This window comes from Solanum dulcamara, chromosome 5 (genome assembly GCF_947179165.1).
Source record: "Solanum dulcamara chromosome 5, daSolDulc1.2, whole genome shotgun sequence".
NCBI lineage: Eukaryota > Viridiplantae > Streptophyta > Magnoliopsida > Solanales > Solanaceae > Solanum > Solanum dulcamara.
The window spans coordinates 73,037,176-73,055,151 of record NC_077241.1 but is presented as its reverse complement, the minus strand read 5'-3'; the positions used below and the strand labels follow the sequence as shown (position 1 = coordinate 73,055,151).

At 31.1% G+C, this 17,976-nt stretch overlaps 1 protein-coding gene across 1 annotated transcript; it reads left to right on the top strand.

Moving 5' to 3' along the window:
* Window positions 1-439: 439 nt before the first annotated feature.
* Window positions 440-9,197, top strand: LOC129889702 (acetylornithine deacetylase-like). The gene is made up of 10 exons (XM_055965110.1): window positions 440-872; window positions 3,081-3,325; window positions 3,407-3,515; window positions 6,830-6,968; window positions 7,061-7,118; window positions 7,194-7,211; window positions 7,440-7,562; window positions 7,706-7,859; window positions 7,939-7,972; window positions 8,913-9,197. The coding sequence occupies exons 1-10, from the start codon at window positions 540-542 to the stop codon at window positions 9,014-9,016; spliced, it is 1,317 nt and encodes a 438-aa protein (XP_055821085.1). The 5' UTR covers window positions 440-539; the 3' UTR covers window positions 9,017-9,197.
* Window positions 9,198-17,976: the final 8,779 nt, after the last annotated feature.

Sequence of the window (17,976 nt, the reverse complement as noted above, 5' to 3'; positions counted from 1 at the left end):
TCGGAAACAGCCGCCCTACCTTTTAAAGTGGGAGTTAGGTTTGCGTACACTCTACCCTCCCCAGACCTCACATGATGAAACTATACTGGGCTTGTTGTTGTTGTTGTTGTAATGTCAATATTAGTATTCAAATATGCATTTATATTCATTTCTCTTAATCTTAAATGAAAACAAATAAGGTCTTACTCATATTTTGTAAAAGAAATATATAAACACGATTTAGATCCTGTTTGGATTGACTTATTTTTAACATTTTAATTTAAAATCAAATGCTTATAATCATCTTTTTAATTTATCCAAACACTTTAAAAATATTTTAAAAACTATTTTAGCTTAAAAACACTTCAAATAAGTCAATTGAAACAATGTTATTGAAAATAACTTTCAATTTGCAGACATAATTAAAATTTTAAAAAGGTATAATCCAAGTTTAAAATGTGCTGTAATCTGAAGCGAACAGTTGTTAAAACCTCAAACTTGTCAAAATTCGTCCCTAGGTTTGCTCTGCTCCGGAAAAAAGGCATCAGCTTATTGCTACAATGGCTACTTCAGCTTCTGTAAAGCAGATTTTGGGCGATCTAAACAAAGATTCATTCGTAAGCCTTTTGGGGAAACTGATCGGGGAGTCCAAATATGTACAGAACAACCCGCCGGAGCTTATCCCGGAGGAAGACAGGATTGTGAATCACGTTCTTGATACCCTACTTCCATATAGCACCACCACAGGCGGCGGACCACTGGTTATCAATCATGTTACTTACAAGCCTAATAGGGGTAACCTAATTGTGGAGTATCCTGGTACTCAGCCCGGAAAAATCTTGTCTTTTGTTGGAATGCATATGGATGTTGTCACTGCCAATCCTGATGATTGGGTATGTAAATACAAATTTTGCTACCCCTTTTTATTGTATTGTGTAAAGTTGGTTGCTTTTTTTGCTTATGGTTTTAAAGTTTATAGATGTTGATTTGGCTTATGTATATAGTGGTGGAAGAAAGTATTAGAATTTTGGCTGAAGAGTAGATTGACATAACATCAAAGTTCAAAATTTGAGCAGTTAAATTAATTAAATTTTTTGAAAATTGTATAAATAAATAATATTATTAGTGTAATAGTGTGAATCATTTTGGAAGTCTCTCTCTCTTTTGTGAGGGAGATAGTCTTTATTTTTTTAAACCTTTTTGGCTAATTATTTGAATTTATATAAAAAAATGAAACAGGCAATGCATCAAGACTATAGGTTGTCCATATGATATAAAGACAATATTGGTGTGGAGGGGCTTTATATTGTGCATGTACGGCATTTGTTCTGCCACACATCTCTTTCTGTCTATTACATTGTTTTTCAAAATATCTTTGGTGTCTGGACCAGCTTTCCCACACCTCATCTATTCTACTAGGTGCTTGCTATCTCCCACGTACACAAGTGTCGTGTAACTTGGCCCATCAAGGCTTGTGTAGATGGGGAAAAATCACCTATTTTTTGTTTTTGTTGTAGTTTACGTACGGTCTCCCATGATTTTCATCCCACAAATAAATTTTAGCTGGAGCTCGCTCTTTTTAGCATGATGATTTTGCAGTCTGGAACTATACATCTTCAGGGTAATCTTCATGAGTGTTGTTCTAATCATATGTTGCTTTATTGTGCCTCTCCAGCAACCGCATTCCATATGATTGCCATTTGAGTGCTAAAGTGTTGCCATCACAAGTTAGAAATGTAGTAAAGACTTAAGTGAGCTCAATATTTTCATTGTACTATTCAGAGTAAGTGACAAGTTAGGATAATTAATTCACAGATTTGCATCTTGAACTGCTATTAAAAGGTCAGCCGGGTGCACTAAAGCTCCCACTATGCGCGGGGTCCGGGGAAGGGCCTGACCACAAGGGTCTATTGTACGTAGTCTTACCTTGCATTTCTGCCAGAGGCTGTTTCCAAGGCTTGAACCCGTGACCTCCTGGTCATATGGCAGCAACTTTGCCAGTTACTCCGAGGCTCCCCTTCACTTGAACTGCTATTATGTTTGAGAATTTTCTCCGTAATGACTCCCCCTTAACGAATTAGCTGAAATATTGTAACTGTAAGATGTTAACAAAATGGCTGAGAAAGGTATTAGATAATACTCTCTTCCTTTTCTTGGCACAGAGACATTAAGGTGAATCTTCATTAAGTAAAATAGCCAGCGAGTGACCCTTTATCTAACCATGTGGATCTTCATAGCTCAGAAAATTTTCTGCGTGGAATTTCAATATGATGGCTGAAACAGAAAGGTTTGAAGAAAAACTCAAGTTGTCAAACTTAGGAAAGGAACATGGAAGATGGAAAGATGACATGGCAGTTTCTGCATTTCAACACAGATAATCCAAATACTCTTAGCAGCATTCCCAGTTTTTTAATCAGACACTAAAGTTACATCCTTGTACGTAATTTAAAACTGTACCAGATGCAAGAAAAGAGAAAAACAAAAGTGATATTGAATTTACATGAATGGTTAGTTATTGTTACCATTTTCTTTTGTATTTGTTTCCTTTAGAGGTTGGAGATTTTTGAATTTAGGTTGTATGAGGAATGTAAAGTCATCTAGAAAGATGAACAATTAGATTATCCTGTTTCCTCCATTAATAATTTCACCATGACATGTTTATTAAAAAGATTCACAACCAGATCCATTTTGAATGTGCCTGTGCTGCATAATTACATATATTGCTTCAGATTTGCTTTGGGAAGTTGAGGGTGCGGGGAGGGGATTTTATGCGTGTGGTTGAGAGCAGGAAAATGATTTCTGTCATTGTTGATGCTGATTGAGACCAGTTGCTTGTAGCTTATTTCATTCGTATAATGTCATCATCTCTTAGATTGTACTACTCTAAAGTAACCATAATTTCAGTAGGTGGAGCACATGACACACTTCTCCTGTTCAATTACTATGACTGATGGGTGCGTATTCAATGGGCTAGTTTAAATTTGAATGACTTGATAACCATTGCCTTTGCTTGACTTAACATTTTTTTGTAAATTATGTTCCTTTATAAGTTGGCAATGATAATGATCTCTCATATAACGGTAAAACAATTCTGTATTCAGGAATTTGACCCCTTCTCATTGAGCATCGATGGTGATAAACTTCGAGGACGTGGAACTACTGATTGTTTAGGTCACGTGGCTCTTGTCTCCGAGCTTATGAAGCACCTGGGAGAGACAAAGCCACAGTTGAAATCCACAGTAGTTGCTGTATTCATAGCCAGTGAAGAGAACTCATCTATCCCTGGGGTTGGGGTGGATGCATTAGTGAAGGATGGATTGCTTGATAAGTTAAAGCAAGGCCCTCTGTAAGTAACTGTATGCTATGGTATCAAGTTACATTGCAGAGACATAGCGAATTTATTTGTATAGTTTATTCCTCTACATAGATTCTGGATTGACACAGCAGATAAACAACCATGCATTGGTACTGGTGGCAGTATACCGTGGAAACTTCATGTAACCGGAAAGCTTTTCCACAGTGGTCTGCCCCACAAGGTACTCTTTTTTCTTTCTACTGCTTGACATCTAAGCTCTTTGAACTTATTTTTAAACTTAATACCCCATCTTGTTGTTTTAACAAGAGATTCCATTGCAGTATAAAAGATGATGAAATTGGAAAAGAAAAAGTATTTATCCATACAGGAATTTGTTTGCACAAGATTATAGTATTATGTTGACTTGTATCTGTGTGATAAATCCTGGCATTCTCTTTTTTACAAATTTCTTTTGGAAAAACAATAGAAACATTATTGCATATGCTGGTATTAATTTCATCAGCTCCTTTTATCTCCACTGTTATGAATAGCAATCCACCATTTTGAAGTACTAATTAATTAGAGGAATGTTTTTCCTTAAAAGAATGTTGACTGAAGATTCAGAGTTTTTATGATTATTCTGCCCGACATACTACCCTATTTATAGAACTGAAAGTCCAAATGCATTCGTTGGTAACTGCCCAAATGCATTTGTGGGTAAATGCGTAGATCCACCAGGCTCTTGTTCTCCTAGATGCATCAGGGAATAGAAGGTTAGATGCATCAGGCTCTTGTTCTTTTAGAAGAATCTGTGGGGTAGAAGCTAGATGCATAAAGGCTTTCCTCCGACGCATCTGGTTTTTCCTTCTTTTATTGATTCACTTCATTATTCTCTCTACTTTTCCTTCTTTTTGTCTTCTCTTACAATTTTCCAGGAAGTTTTATTAGAAAATGTGGTATTTGAGCATTGATTTATATGAAAACATTATATTATTAATTATTATGAATACTTTATATGCATCAAATTCTCCAACACTTAAATATTTGCTTGTTCTCGAGCAAAGGAAACAAAAAACATACTAGAGGAACACTTTAATCAAAATTATGCAACTTTAAGTAAACAAGAATCAACTAAGACAACCCACAAATCTAAACACCCTCTAAATGTACTCATGTTCACCTATTAAAAACTGAAATCACAATGTTTTCTTATCCCAAGTTTGTCTCACATGAAGAGAGATGCCCACAATTTTTTTATGTGTGTGCACGCGCGCGCGTGCGCGCATATATATATATATATTGTATGTATATATAACAAAGAAAGGTGTCGAAAGAAAATATACTCATTCTCAAATAAGAAGTACCTCATGTTGCTGAAATGTTTTATAAGCTTATATATAATGTGGCTCTCCACTAATGTAGAAGTCTTTAAATGAGAATCATGTAGGAATTTTTTAAGGTTGTAATGTTGGCTTAGAGATACATATAGATAAGAGTGACTCAAGTACTTTAACGCTTAAGCACAACAACCTTTCTCTAACCCTTTTCACAATTTTCCGTGTTTGATTTCAAAATGTGTGTGTCAACTTTTTCTTTGCTGCTTTTCTCTTGTTTTTCAGACCTCAAGACAACAATTTTGTTCTTTAACTCACTTGACAACATTCTGTAGAAAACAATAAGCTCAACAATCGCGTTTTCACCTTTCTTTAACAATTGCTCCCCCACATTTAGTTTTTGCATTCAAATCAACTTTTGAAGTCCCAAAAAAGGAATTGAGTGAATAATTTTTGCATTCTCTCACTCTGATTCGGGCCCATCGGACTTTGTTGTTTCTAGCCATCCTCTCCATATGTCCCCACTTGCCTTCATAATATCATTTGAAGATAAATGGAGTGGAAGTCCGTGTACTCTAATCCACCAATAAGAAAAGGCCTTCTACACCCATTCAGGTTCAAATTCTACCGGAGCACACCCAGATGTCTAAAACTTGAGTTTCGAATGAGTTTTTCCCCATTTCCTATAGAAGTGATCAGCTTCTCTTTCTGAAACATTGTTTTGGACGGCGAAAGGCGACAAGGGCTTGTGGTGAGGCGAGCGGCAAGGCGCTCACCTTTTTGAAGTGCGGCGCCAATTAGTACAAAAAAATTAAAACATTTAATTGCATATATAAATAATCAAAATCTCAATAGCAATAACATATTGGCAAATATTTCAATTCAAAAACTGAAAATAGATAGTACATACTAAAAGTCTAGAACTTGAATGAGAAAAGAACAGAATAAAAGTCAAAACAGTGAGAAATAAACAGAGGTAGAAATAAGTCTGAAGTCTGAAGAAGAAGAAAGGATCAAAGGTAGAAGAAATTAGAAGAAAAAATACGTATTGGTTGGAATTTGGAGTCGCCAGAAAAGTCTGGTTGGTCGCCGGACAAGTATAGTCGAGTCGACTGGTTGGAGTTGCAGTCACAGTCTAAGAGTGCAACTGTGCGAATTTGGAAAGAAAACCATTGTCGCCATGCCGTCGCCTTTTGAAGATTGCCTTGCCACAAAGCTAATAGGCGATGAAGGGTCGCCTCGCCTCTCGCCATTGGCAACGAGATGATCGCCTTTCACAACACTGTTCCGGAAGAAATAGAAATTGACATCCACTCCTTCCATAAACTTGAATCCCTGTTGGAGAGTACCAATTGTTATGTATCCGTCTGCTCACATCTGAACTGGTTGGTACCTATGTTATCCTCACCATCAAATCTACCTCCAATGCATCTTCCCAGAAGGTCCTCCCTCTCATGGATCAATGATTCTCTGATTTTTGTTATGTTGTCCTCCTGTACATAGCCACTTACAGCATCAGCATATGTGCTCTACAATTTGGGAAATCAGGCTCTGATGGAAGTGATTAGCTTGTAATCCATGAATTTTTCAGTTTTGTTGGCTAGGTCATCCCATCTGCTATCATTTTCTTGAAGTAAGAGGGATGATCATCTAGACCCTTGTAATGCCACAAAATTAAGGAAGCTCCTATATTTGTTAAACTTTTAGGAGCAGAAATATACGTATGCTTGTTCCTTGAACTTCCATTTTCTGAGTATGTTGCCATGGCCTACGGAAGCCAAGTGGAGTAATTGACAAAACCAGAGAATCAAGTTTCTGGTAATATTCAATCTGCTAATTGAGTTTATACCCGTGCTCCACCTGCTCATACCAACTTTCTGAATTCTGACTTGGACTGGCTCTCTGTGATGTCATAAGACTTGTAACCTGCAATGAAAATAAATTCTGCTATCCATTAATGCAGCGACTAAGTATTATTTACTCAATCACTAGAGTTGAATAATTGACCAAAAATAGAGGCTCTTCGGTTGAGTTTGAACTAGAGAGAAGGGAGAGCTACTCTTCTCTCTCTAGCCTATCTACTTTACTCGCGAAACCATTTGTTTCAATACAACTTTATGTTCTGGAATACAGTAAACATTGATACCTTTTCTCTTTGTAGAAGCCTTTTAATACTCCAATGTGTTTGTAACTTTGTTCGACCTTTATGGCAAATGGTTAGGCTATCAATCCTCTGGAGCTTGCTATGGAAGCACTCAAAGAAATTCAGTCCCGCTTCTATAGAGATTTCCCTGCCCATCCTAAAGAACAAGTCTATGAATTTGCTACACCATCGACCATGAAACCAACTCAGTGGTTTTGTAAGTTGTCAAGTCTTTGTAAGATGAATTTGAAAATTTTGAGCTTATCTTCTCCAGTTGTTTTTATGTGCTAAAATTATTTGCTCATGCAGATCCTGGGGGTGGAATCAACCAAATTCCTGGTGAGTGCACGGTTTCTGGAGATGTTAGGTAAGTATCTTCTTCAAAGACTCCTTGAGATCTTTCATCAAATGATGATATCTAATCATATCTGTTTCTTTGCAGGTTGACTCCATTTTACAGGTATGTGTTTTGATCTATATTATTCCTTTTCTGTTCTTCATAAAGATGATAAATTTAATAGGAAGTATCATAGTGGTCTCATACGTTATTGCACATCAGTTCCTCTTTTTTTATGAGGAAGATGTGGCTTTTTTCAATCTCTGCAAAATCAAAAAAAATTGAGCTTCTGTTTCAAAACAGCTGAATCTCTTGAAAATAGTAGGATTCTAACAATGCATCCTTGTTCAGTGTATCAGATGCTATGAAGAAATTACAAGAATATGTTGATGATTTGAATGCCAACATTGAAAAACTTGATTGTCGAGGTCCAGTTTCAAAATATGTTCTGCCGGATGAGAACCTAAGGGGCAGGTATGCTATAGTCCTCTTTGGAAAGATGAGAAATCATACGATTACTTGGAATTTTCCATAAATTTCTTCCGTAGTTCATCTTACCTTTTTTTTTTCTTCTAACTATTCATTAATAATTAATGTTCCACTTTAATCCCCACCAGAATCACTATAAGTTTCGACGAAGCTTCTTCTGGAGTTGCTTGTGATCTCAATTCTCGGGGGTTTCATGTACTATGCAAAGCTACCAAAGAGGAAGTTGGGCATGTAAAACCATATTCTATAACCGGTACTTTGCCATTGATAAGAGATCTGCAGGTGCGTAACTTCTTTCTAATTTACTTGTTTGGGCTCTCAAAACTCGAATTTGCAATATCTTATTCATTATTTGTTGCAGGACGAGGGTTTTGATGTTCAAACTTCTGGCTACGGTACAATTTCCGTTTTTGTATTTTCATCATTCTCTTTCCCTTTGTTAGACGGAAATTTAGTGATTTTCTGAATGAATAAGACAAATACTATCAGGACTGGGTAAGTTTCCTGGTATACAATGAAAACGTTACTCGCAATTATCAACTTGGACGCAAGCTTGTGTGACCAATCCTTCTGACTTTTTCTGTTTGGAAGCACAGTTTCAAACTTCCAAGTAGTTGGTGCTGACAAGCTTGAGGAGTAAATTAGCAATGGTTGCAAATATTGATTGAACTGCATGCCTAACTCTACGCAGGATACGGATGCATTTTACCACATTCGTTTTCCCTTTGGTCTGGTTTGACCTTTCTCTTCACCTTTTTTAGCGTTGGATATAAGGATATCCTGAATTGATGATGCAGGGCCTATTCTTAATCAAAGTTTCCCTTTCCTCAAAAGAGAAATTACCAGAAGTCGTTTTCCCACCTGGAGAGCTTCTTAAAATTAACACCATCTCTTTCATATCCCTTCAGATTTAGATTCAGCTGCTGATGGATATTCCAAATATATATATGCTTGGCAAGCTCCCTTGTACATCCAGAATATTATTGATTGGGAAGATATGACTTTTTACCGTATTTTTATAGACTAGATATAGCTTCAAAAATCACCCTCCAGTGCCTTATGTGTTCTGAACTTCATCACAAAGAACCAAGGTATCTTTAGCTCATAGAATCGAGGTATCACTAGCATGAGTATGTGTGTACCCTGCACATCATTTCCAACTACAAAACCCCTGCTCCAACTCATTCGTAGAGCTCTGTTCAGCCTATAGCTAAGACCCTTCATAGATTGTAATTCATTTCCTTGTTAATATTGTCTGATTCTTCTTTCTTGTTATTAATTGAGTCTAATAAATTTTTGTTCCAATGTGAACTTTTTGATAATAATGAAATGCAGGCTTAATGGCTACATACCATGCAAAGAATGAATATTGTCTACTGTCTGACATGTGTCAAGGTTACCGGGTCTTTGCAAGCGTCATCTCACAGTTGGAAGATTGATAATCAGAGACTGGTTGACAGAATAAGGTTCTTGATATAATACATGAAAAGTAGCTCTCGCTGATGACTCCTGCTATAATAGTGCTAGTTCTATGTTGAATCTGTGACTAATCTAACTACTTGAGATGACGTTTGTACTTATATTTGAAGTCAATTTTAGCTTGTTAAAAGTAAATCCCCAGCATTATGGTATCATTTGTTTGTCATTAGTCTTCCTATAGTCACCGAGGTTGGAGTATTGCGCTCTCAGGATTTGTGAAAATAGTTTGCTCTATTCTCTCCTTGAGCATCCAATTTGCTTTTAACAATGTCGAGTTGCTTCTAGACATTGTTTCAGCAGAGATTCGCTTATACACATCTACAAAGAGTGTTATATTGTCATTATAGGTTTTAACTCATTTATATAAAGTGACTATATTTTTATATCTAATATTTTCTAAAAAAATATTTTTTATTTTTTATTATTTATATTTCATTTTCTTCTCATTCTCAACCTTTACTTTTTCACGTGATTTCATGCAATTTTCATATTATTTATTTATTTATTATTCTATTTTTTTATTTGTATAATTTTGTTAGTATTCTAATTTTTTAAATCATATTTATGTACGTTGTGTTAAAATTTGATATAAGAGTTTTATGTTAAATTTTTTGTTTTGGATTTAGAATTTATGTCATATTTTCAATTTTATTTGTTTTGGTCGTATTGACTTGATATTTCACATTGCAAACCATTTATTTTTTAGTTAAACTGATAGATTATTTTTTTGTCAAATGTTTTAATAATTTTATGACATTATATTTGTAATATTAACATTTTTTTCAAATATATATTTCATGATGTTCATAAAAATCTTATACTTTTGGTTTTTTGATTAAATTAATTAAAATATACTAATTTATAAAATATAAATAGATTATTTTGTATAATATTAGTTAAGAATATATATGTTTATCAATTAATATTTAATTTAATATCATTTATAAAGGTCTTTATTTATCTAATATAAATTTTAAATTTTAAATTATTAACTTTTATTTTTAAAATTTAATATAACCTTATGATTGCACTTATGCAATCAAATACTACACTTGTAATTACATTCTGACAAACAAACAGATCATTGTAATTACACAAATTTCAATTATTAGATGGCTTTTTAAACCAAACCTTATTTTTACAAATGCGCCAAGGGTGAAGATAGCTACTTAGCTAGCATTTTGATACAGATTCGGTCAAATTCAAGGGTTTAAGGGTACACAAAATTTCTTCATTACTATATTATATTATACTCATCTAACCATAGGCGGAGCTATCCTTGCCCGAGGGGTGTCAAGCGACACCCCTTCGTCGGAAAATTACATTATATATATAGGTCAAAATTTAGTTTAATAAATACATACATAAGTATTGACACCTCTTAACACAAGTTGAAGTTTTAGTGTAGTGATTAAGGGGTTGCAAAAATTGCTTGAAGTTATGTGTTATTCTATCCCTGCTAGCAACATTTTTTTTTAATTTATATTTTGACATTCCTTAATGAATTTTTTGGCTCCGCCACTGCATCTAACTAAGTTGCAGTTTGTTCACGCTGGTGACGCGGATCATGTCTAAGGGTATGCAAAATTAATGCTTCCTTGTTAGTGAAAATGGGTTGTCCACGATCAAAAAATAGGGCAAACAACATAAAGTTTACTTGTTTAGGACTTAATTATGTGTTTTTTTTGTCAGTTTTTAAAATTACCATTTGTGTCAGATTTTGGTCCCCAGAGATACATGTATCTGGCGCGTCCAGATATATGTATCTCGGATACATGAATCAAAATTAAGTGTAATTTATTTAAGATATATTATATTCAAGTGGGTTTGCATGTATATGGGATGCTCAGACTTTCTCGCCCGTCTCTCTCATATCTCCCTTGCCTCTCTTCCTATGTATCTCCGTATTTTAGAATGTATATGATATTCCACATACATGTATCTAGGTGTATCTGATTTGAAATTTGGTATGAAATTATTAATTAGTGAGACAATGTGTAATTATTTCAGACTATGAGAAGAATTAGTAATTAAATATGGTAGAAATATTTATGTAATTAGATAGTTTTTCCAAAAAAGATACTCATCCAGTAGTGCTTGGCAATTGGCATATTATTAGGAATTCATATCAAGAAAAACTTTTCTTAACAATCTATCTTTGGCATATTGATATTTTTTTTAAGAAAATATTCTTAGCTGGAGGATTTTTAGGAGATTATAATAACATTTCATTCCTCTGGGCCATATTTCTAAATCATACAATAAAAGTATTTTGTAAGGGCTCATCCTGCATGTATGTAAAATTGGGCTTCTAGCAATTTCCACTCCTGAAAGAACATCCTTCAAATTAGAGAAAAAAAACTGAAAATCACATTGGTTGGCAATTCATGAAGGAAATTCTAGTATATGGTGCTAGATTAGAAGTTTGTCGTCCTTCATTGTGACCCGCCTTCGTTAGTCTGCCCTCCATTATGAATGTCACAGTTTTACGTTATTGTAGTTCCTAAGTTCCTTTTTTTTTATTTTTTATATTTGGGGGTTAAACTATATATTTATTTAAAACCAAATAGAACTTTAAACAGTCATCGTGGAATATTCTGTTTATATTAATTAATCTCCGTGGACCAATTTCATTTAATTAAGTCTATATTATATATGTATATTTTGTCATGCATGACCGCACCTTCTAAAATAAACAAGTAAGAAACTAATGTTGATGTTGATATTAACTATATATATATATTGGCAATAATATGTTCTAGCAACTACATACTCTGTTCAATATTATAAGTCGCTATTTTGATCAATATCATTATTTGGCAACAACGTCAAAATGAGTTGCTTGAGGGGTTGGAGGAGGCGAGGGGCTAGCCTTCCGCCTAAAGGTTCGATAAAATTCAATAGTTTTAATATTGATTGTGTATTTAAAAAAAAAACTCACGCTATTTTTATGCATGACAAATGTTTTTAAGTAAAGATTTTTAGTTAAAGGGAAAGTGTACGTTAAAAATTTAAAAGAGGGTTGGGAGTTAAAATATTTGTATCTCTCTATAGTAGTCGTCCAATCGAGAAAATAAATTATATATGAAGATTTGATTATTTTATTTGTCAAACAGTTTTCTAAGCTGAAGTGAAGAAAAAATCTTTGACTTTGTTTTATAATTATATAAGTAAAAAAATGAAGTACAAGTGATTGTCAATGCTTATCATTTATCTGTATTAGGTAGCTAGCCTTATCCACTCCAAGTGATAGTAAGAAAGCTAATTGGGTACGGATAAAAGTTGTGATTGCATGGAAAGTAATTTTTTATTTTAAATTAAATTATTTTAGATTTAATGTGAGATTTAGGTATGTAATTATTTTTGTTTGAAAGCACTTTACTTTCTAATTTGAAACTTTTTAAAATAAATTTTATATTTAATCAGGTCTCAATATAAATCGACACCTACATAATTTCCGTGTCTAACTTCAATGACCACATATTTTTTTATCAGCAAATGAAGCATGTATTAATTCATTATCTATTATCACTATTAAATTGGAGAGCATGCAATTGGCAGAGAAACCGTAATAAATAAATGGAAGGAGGAGAAAATAACTTGACTAATTAAGATGATTAACGATACATGCCGGCTTAATCCATCTAACTTGGCTAATGCATCTGGAAGTTGATCTTCATCATATGCTAATACATTAAGTATATTATAAAATTAGGCCCTAAATGCTATTCCTCTAGTCTATTTTAGTTGTCGTACTTACTATTTTTTTGATATATTTTTATTCATCTATTATATTATAAAAAAATAATCATTTTTTAGTGTTCACTTTAGCATATGAAGAGAAAGACAAAAGAAATTTATGTTTTACCCATAATATATACTACTAATTTCTCAAATCATTTTCCAAAGTCTTTTTGAATAGTTATGGATGTTATAGTAAAATATTCACTTTGTTTATTATTTTCTTTAAGAAAATGCAAAGTTTATTGTGGGCAAGTAATGAACAAATAGAGTAAAAATAACTGATTCAAAATAGTTGTTATTTTTAAAATCAAGATATAATTAAATTTTAATTTATACATTACCCTTAATAAATATAGAAAGAAATGAATGCAATGAAAAAGAGAATAGAACTAAATTGTAACAAAGAAAAAAGAAAGAACAATTTAATTAAATTACTTTTTGTAATTAATATTTCTGTAAAGAACATGTACGAAATATAATATCACGAGTAAAATGAATTGAAGGGAGTAATTGAAAGACATATATTTTGCATTTTGCATCCACATTCAATATTTATTTATTTTTTTCAATCAACTGGCCATTTTATTCATCTCCACATTCAATATCCGTTCATCACTTTTTACATAGTCTAAGAAAAAATAATGGACACCAATTCGAAGCCAAAGAAAGAAATACTATATAAATACAGAAAAAGAACAAACATTGGACAATTACACTTTAATGGATGAAGATATTGTATTCTTTTCTCCTCACTTTCTTAAAATTTACGGCCAAAGCTGAATTAATTGCATAAATCAATCACTATGGGGAAACAATTCCAAATGTCTGATTTTTTTATTTGCTTATTATAAATTTATTAATTAGCTTTTGGATGAAGGAGAAAGTTTAATGCTTTTATGCTTCTTCTTTTTTAATTATTATTTGGAATTTACTGTGCAATTTTAGTACTGGAGATTGGAGAATTAAGCTAAAGGTGGTTTGCCTAGCTGGAGCATTCGAGGAGTGACGTGGATGCCAACTTTTAATATTAAACTCATTATATTGTGGTACAGATTTTTAGTGGTACGTGCATTCACAATGCACCACTAAAAATACATAAATTAGTGACAGATTAAGTTTGTAGTTAAATATTAAGATTCATCGTCAATTGTATTTAATGATAGATTATCAAATTTTCTATTAGCTATGAGGAAATTAAAGACGAAGTTCACAATTGATTTTAGTTTTTTTTCCTCTTTTGTAGCGATAATCATAAATAATTAATTATATAGATTACAAAAAAGGGAAATTAATTAAATCCAAGCTAAAGAGGGTATGTCAGGGGTTTGGCGAGGATGATCTCTTTTTATTTAGTTATTTAAAAAAGAAACATAGCATAGTGATGAGTTAGATAGGTCCTACGTGTATATTTAGATTCAAATTAGCTGATTACAATTTACATGATAAGAGAAAACAGAAAAATAGACTTTTAAAATAAATGGATTGGCGAATTCAAGATCTAAATTTTATAAGTTAACGTTTAACTTTTTGAAATTTTTAATATTAAACTCATTATATTTTATAGTTATAAATTTATGTGTACTATTTTTTAAAATTCAATAATATTTTACATATAAATTTATACTTCACGATGAAAAATATAAATTCATACCCCCAAATAAATAGCGATGGATGAGCATACTTATTAGCAAACACTGATAGATATAGTTTGATTGGTGAATGTCTACCTTACTTTAAAGCATTTACTTTTATTGAATTATAAGCTTCATGATTTTAAAGTTATTTTATCAAGTATGGGCGGGATATTCGATAGTTGATTTGGAGGTGAGTTATGTAAGTATTAAATTTTGTATAAGTAGTATCATATTTGATAGCTAGTTTAAAGATATAAAATTAATACAGTATTTAGTTTATAATTTAGAAATACACATCAGTAAAGTATGCATAAATTATAAGAGAATTTATGTATTATTTTATGCAGGATAAATAGTAGAATAATTAATATATAAATAATTAAATTCTTCATGATTAATATCTGCATAAATAATACATAAATTTTCTCATAACTAATTCTTATATTACTAATATATATATATATATATATTTTAACCAACTACCGAACAACCCTTCTATGATAATAGCAGAGAAAGTGGAGTTTTATCTCCTAAAAGTCAAAAGGAGTTCGTCATGGAGAAACTTTGTATTCCCTATGTCTAATTTGATGTGTCTTTTTTTTTAATCGGTTACAAAAAAAAAAATGTTGTGCTACTATAATTAAAAACAATATAATTTATTTTTATCTAAAATCATTTTAGATTATAAGTTTTTTTTAAAAAAAATCCCCTTAAATACGATGCCGAATCAAAGGTTGTCACATAAAATAAAACAGAAAAAATATTATTTGAAGCCAATGTTCAAAAAAAAGTCTTCTAAATATAAATAAATAAAATAAAAAAGAAATAAGCAAATAATTATTGAAAATAAGAGTCTGTTTGGATAGATTTATTTTAAGTAGACTATAAAATAAAAATTGCTTATAAGTTTAAAAAAATAGATGCAACCCAACTTAATTTTTTAATTTATAAATTATTTTTAATTTATAAGCTGCTTAAAATAAATTTATCTAAATAAATTCAATTATTTATTAAATTTATTTTAAATATAAAATAACTTTAAATAAATTAATTAAATATTTAAAAAAATTAAAAATAATTTATAGATAACTTATAAGTCAATGCCCTCTAAGTAAACTAAGATAATTAATGCGATTGACTTATGCAAAAGCAAAATTGAACAAAAACGTAAAAGAGAATGAATTCTGGGCTTGACTTTGCAACTGGCTGAGCTGGCAATCAATTTGTTTCAGACAGAATGGCAGGAACCCACATGGCTTTTCATTATTTTCTATTTTGTTATGTAACAAATTTTCCCGCACCTCACAATTAGTATTTACAACTCTGACTTGAGGCTACCACATTAAAGACTAGACTAGATATTCCCTACACATTAAAGCTATTTTAGTGATTACTTTAAGTTAACTTTTTCTTCACAATAAAATATTAAGTAAGACTTAAATAAAATTAAATTATGATGATACCACTAGATACACAGTCACTAAATAAGAAAAGGTAACTTCTTATTAGGACAAATAAAAAAGAAAAGAGCGAAATATAATTTGAGACCGAAAGAATAATATTTTTTGATCTCTCAATTATTTGTAAATTTTTATTTTGATTCTTAATATTAAACTATATTAGCCTCGAAAATTGAATAACAACACATCCTTAACATTATGTATGGTCGATTAAGGGCATCTCCAATCCACTCTCTATTTTACTCTTCAAATATAAAGAATAGAGAGTATTTAGAGATAATCAACTTCAATCTAATTCTCTATTTTACTCTCTAAAAAGGAATTTCCTTCCCTCTTCAATATTATATTATTATTTTTATTTCATTTTTATTTTCTTATTTCATAATATAAATCATTTTTTTCTTTTTTTCAAATAATCACCATATTTAATTTTTATGTGTAATATAAAAATCATTTTTTAAATTCTTAATATTTAATATAAAATTAATTTTTTATTTTAAATTTCTAAATAACATAAATTGCAAGGAAATATTAAATAATATACATATTAATGGACAATTAAAATAAAAGTAATATCATTAATGAAACACAATTACGTAAATATTACATAAATACTCAACTTTCAAGATTATTACGTTGTTCCCATAAATGCTCTATTACTGCATTATGGAGTTCAAAATGAGCATTTTTATCTTTAATTTTTTTTATATCTAACTAAAAATTGTTCAAACTGGAGATTTTCATCTATCACCATTTTTATCGTTGGAGTTGGAGCCTCTACGACATCTTGAATTAGTTCATTAAGATCACGTTCATCCTCAATATGTTGTACAGTATAATACATGTAGTCGTTATATTATGTAGCACTTTCTTTCTCCAAAAACATAACGTTCCTGCGATGATTGCAAAACTCCGAATGCATGTTCAACATCTTTTCGGCACGATTTTTTAGGGCAAAACTTCGAATGCACTTTCAAATTAAACTGACAAAATTTAAAAAAAAAATTAAAAAATATTATTAATCTAGAATGATAGTAGTATATATTAAATAATATATTTTTTAAAATGTTGTATTACATTAAAAAGAATTACAAAAATTAAAGATTTAATTAATGGCACTATATGATTTATAATATATTAATTACAAATATTGTATAATAGAAAGTAAAAAGATAATATAATAATGAAAAACTATTCAAAAAATGAAATAGAGGGTGGTTAGAGTGTCCATTCTCTAGTTTACTCTCCAAATATAGAAAACAAAGAGTAAAATAGAGGTGGGTTGGAGATGGTCTAAATAGTGCAACGTTTGATAATTTAGTTAATTTGAAAAGAGTTGCAAGCGGAACGATGCTATTGTTCTCTTCTTCACCGTTGTATTTTTTATATATATTTGATTTTGATATGTGTTATTTAAGTTGAGAGTTTAGCAATAATAACTTCAATTATATACACAAGATAAGATATGCATTATTTTTCTCTGATTCCACATGTAAAATTATATTGAATATATTGTTATTGTAAGTAGAATGATAAAATAAATAAATATACTCCTACTTCAACTAATTTAATACTTCATATGTTTGATTAGATATCACGAACCAAAATTTACTGGTTGAAGTGGGGGTGTGCATTATTTGGATTAAACCAAAAAATCAAACCAAATTAAATCGAATTTTAATTTAAATTGATTTTTTAATTTGGTTTCAGATTTAAAATTTTACTTTTTTGGGTTTTTTGATTTAGGTTAGGATTTTAAAAAATAAAAATCGTAAAACCAAAAAAATTGAATTATATATGTATATTATTACATATATAATATTTAGGTTAAGAATTAAAGTTATAATTAACCTCTTTCATCCCCAGTTTTTTAGTTAGATGATTTTTAGTAGGATTAGTAATTTACCGCACTAAGACTAAGCCCAATTCACTGGCCATTCTTATTTTCTTAAATTATAGGTAATAGGTTATAACATTTTAAAACTAGAGTTAGTTTTAATTTAAGTTATTGTGTTTTAATGCATGTAAATATAACTTTGATTATGCTATTAATTATTGAAATACCCGAATAGCCGAACTGAA

Coding starts and splice junctions, on each gene's coding strand:
- LOC129889702 (XM_055965110.1), top strand. CDS start 540: ATGGCTACTTCAGCTTCTGTAAAGCAGATTTTGGGCGATCTAAACAAA. Junction 3,516..6,829: donor ACAGTGGTCTGCCCCACAAG/GTACTCTTTTTT, acceptor GCAAATGGTTAG/GCTATCAATCCTCTGGAGCT. Junction 7,860..7,938: donor CATTGATAAGAGATCTGCAG/GTGCGTAACTTC, acceptor TATTTGTTGCAG/GACGAGGGTTTTGATGTTCA.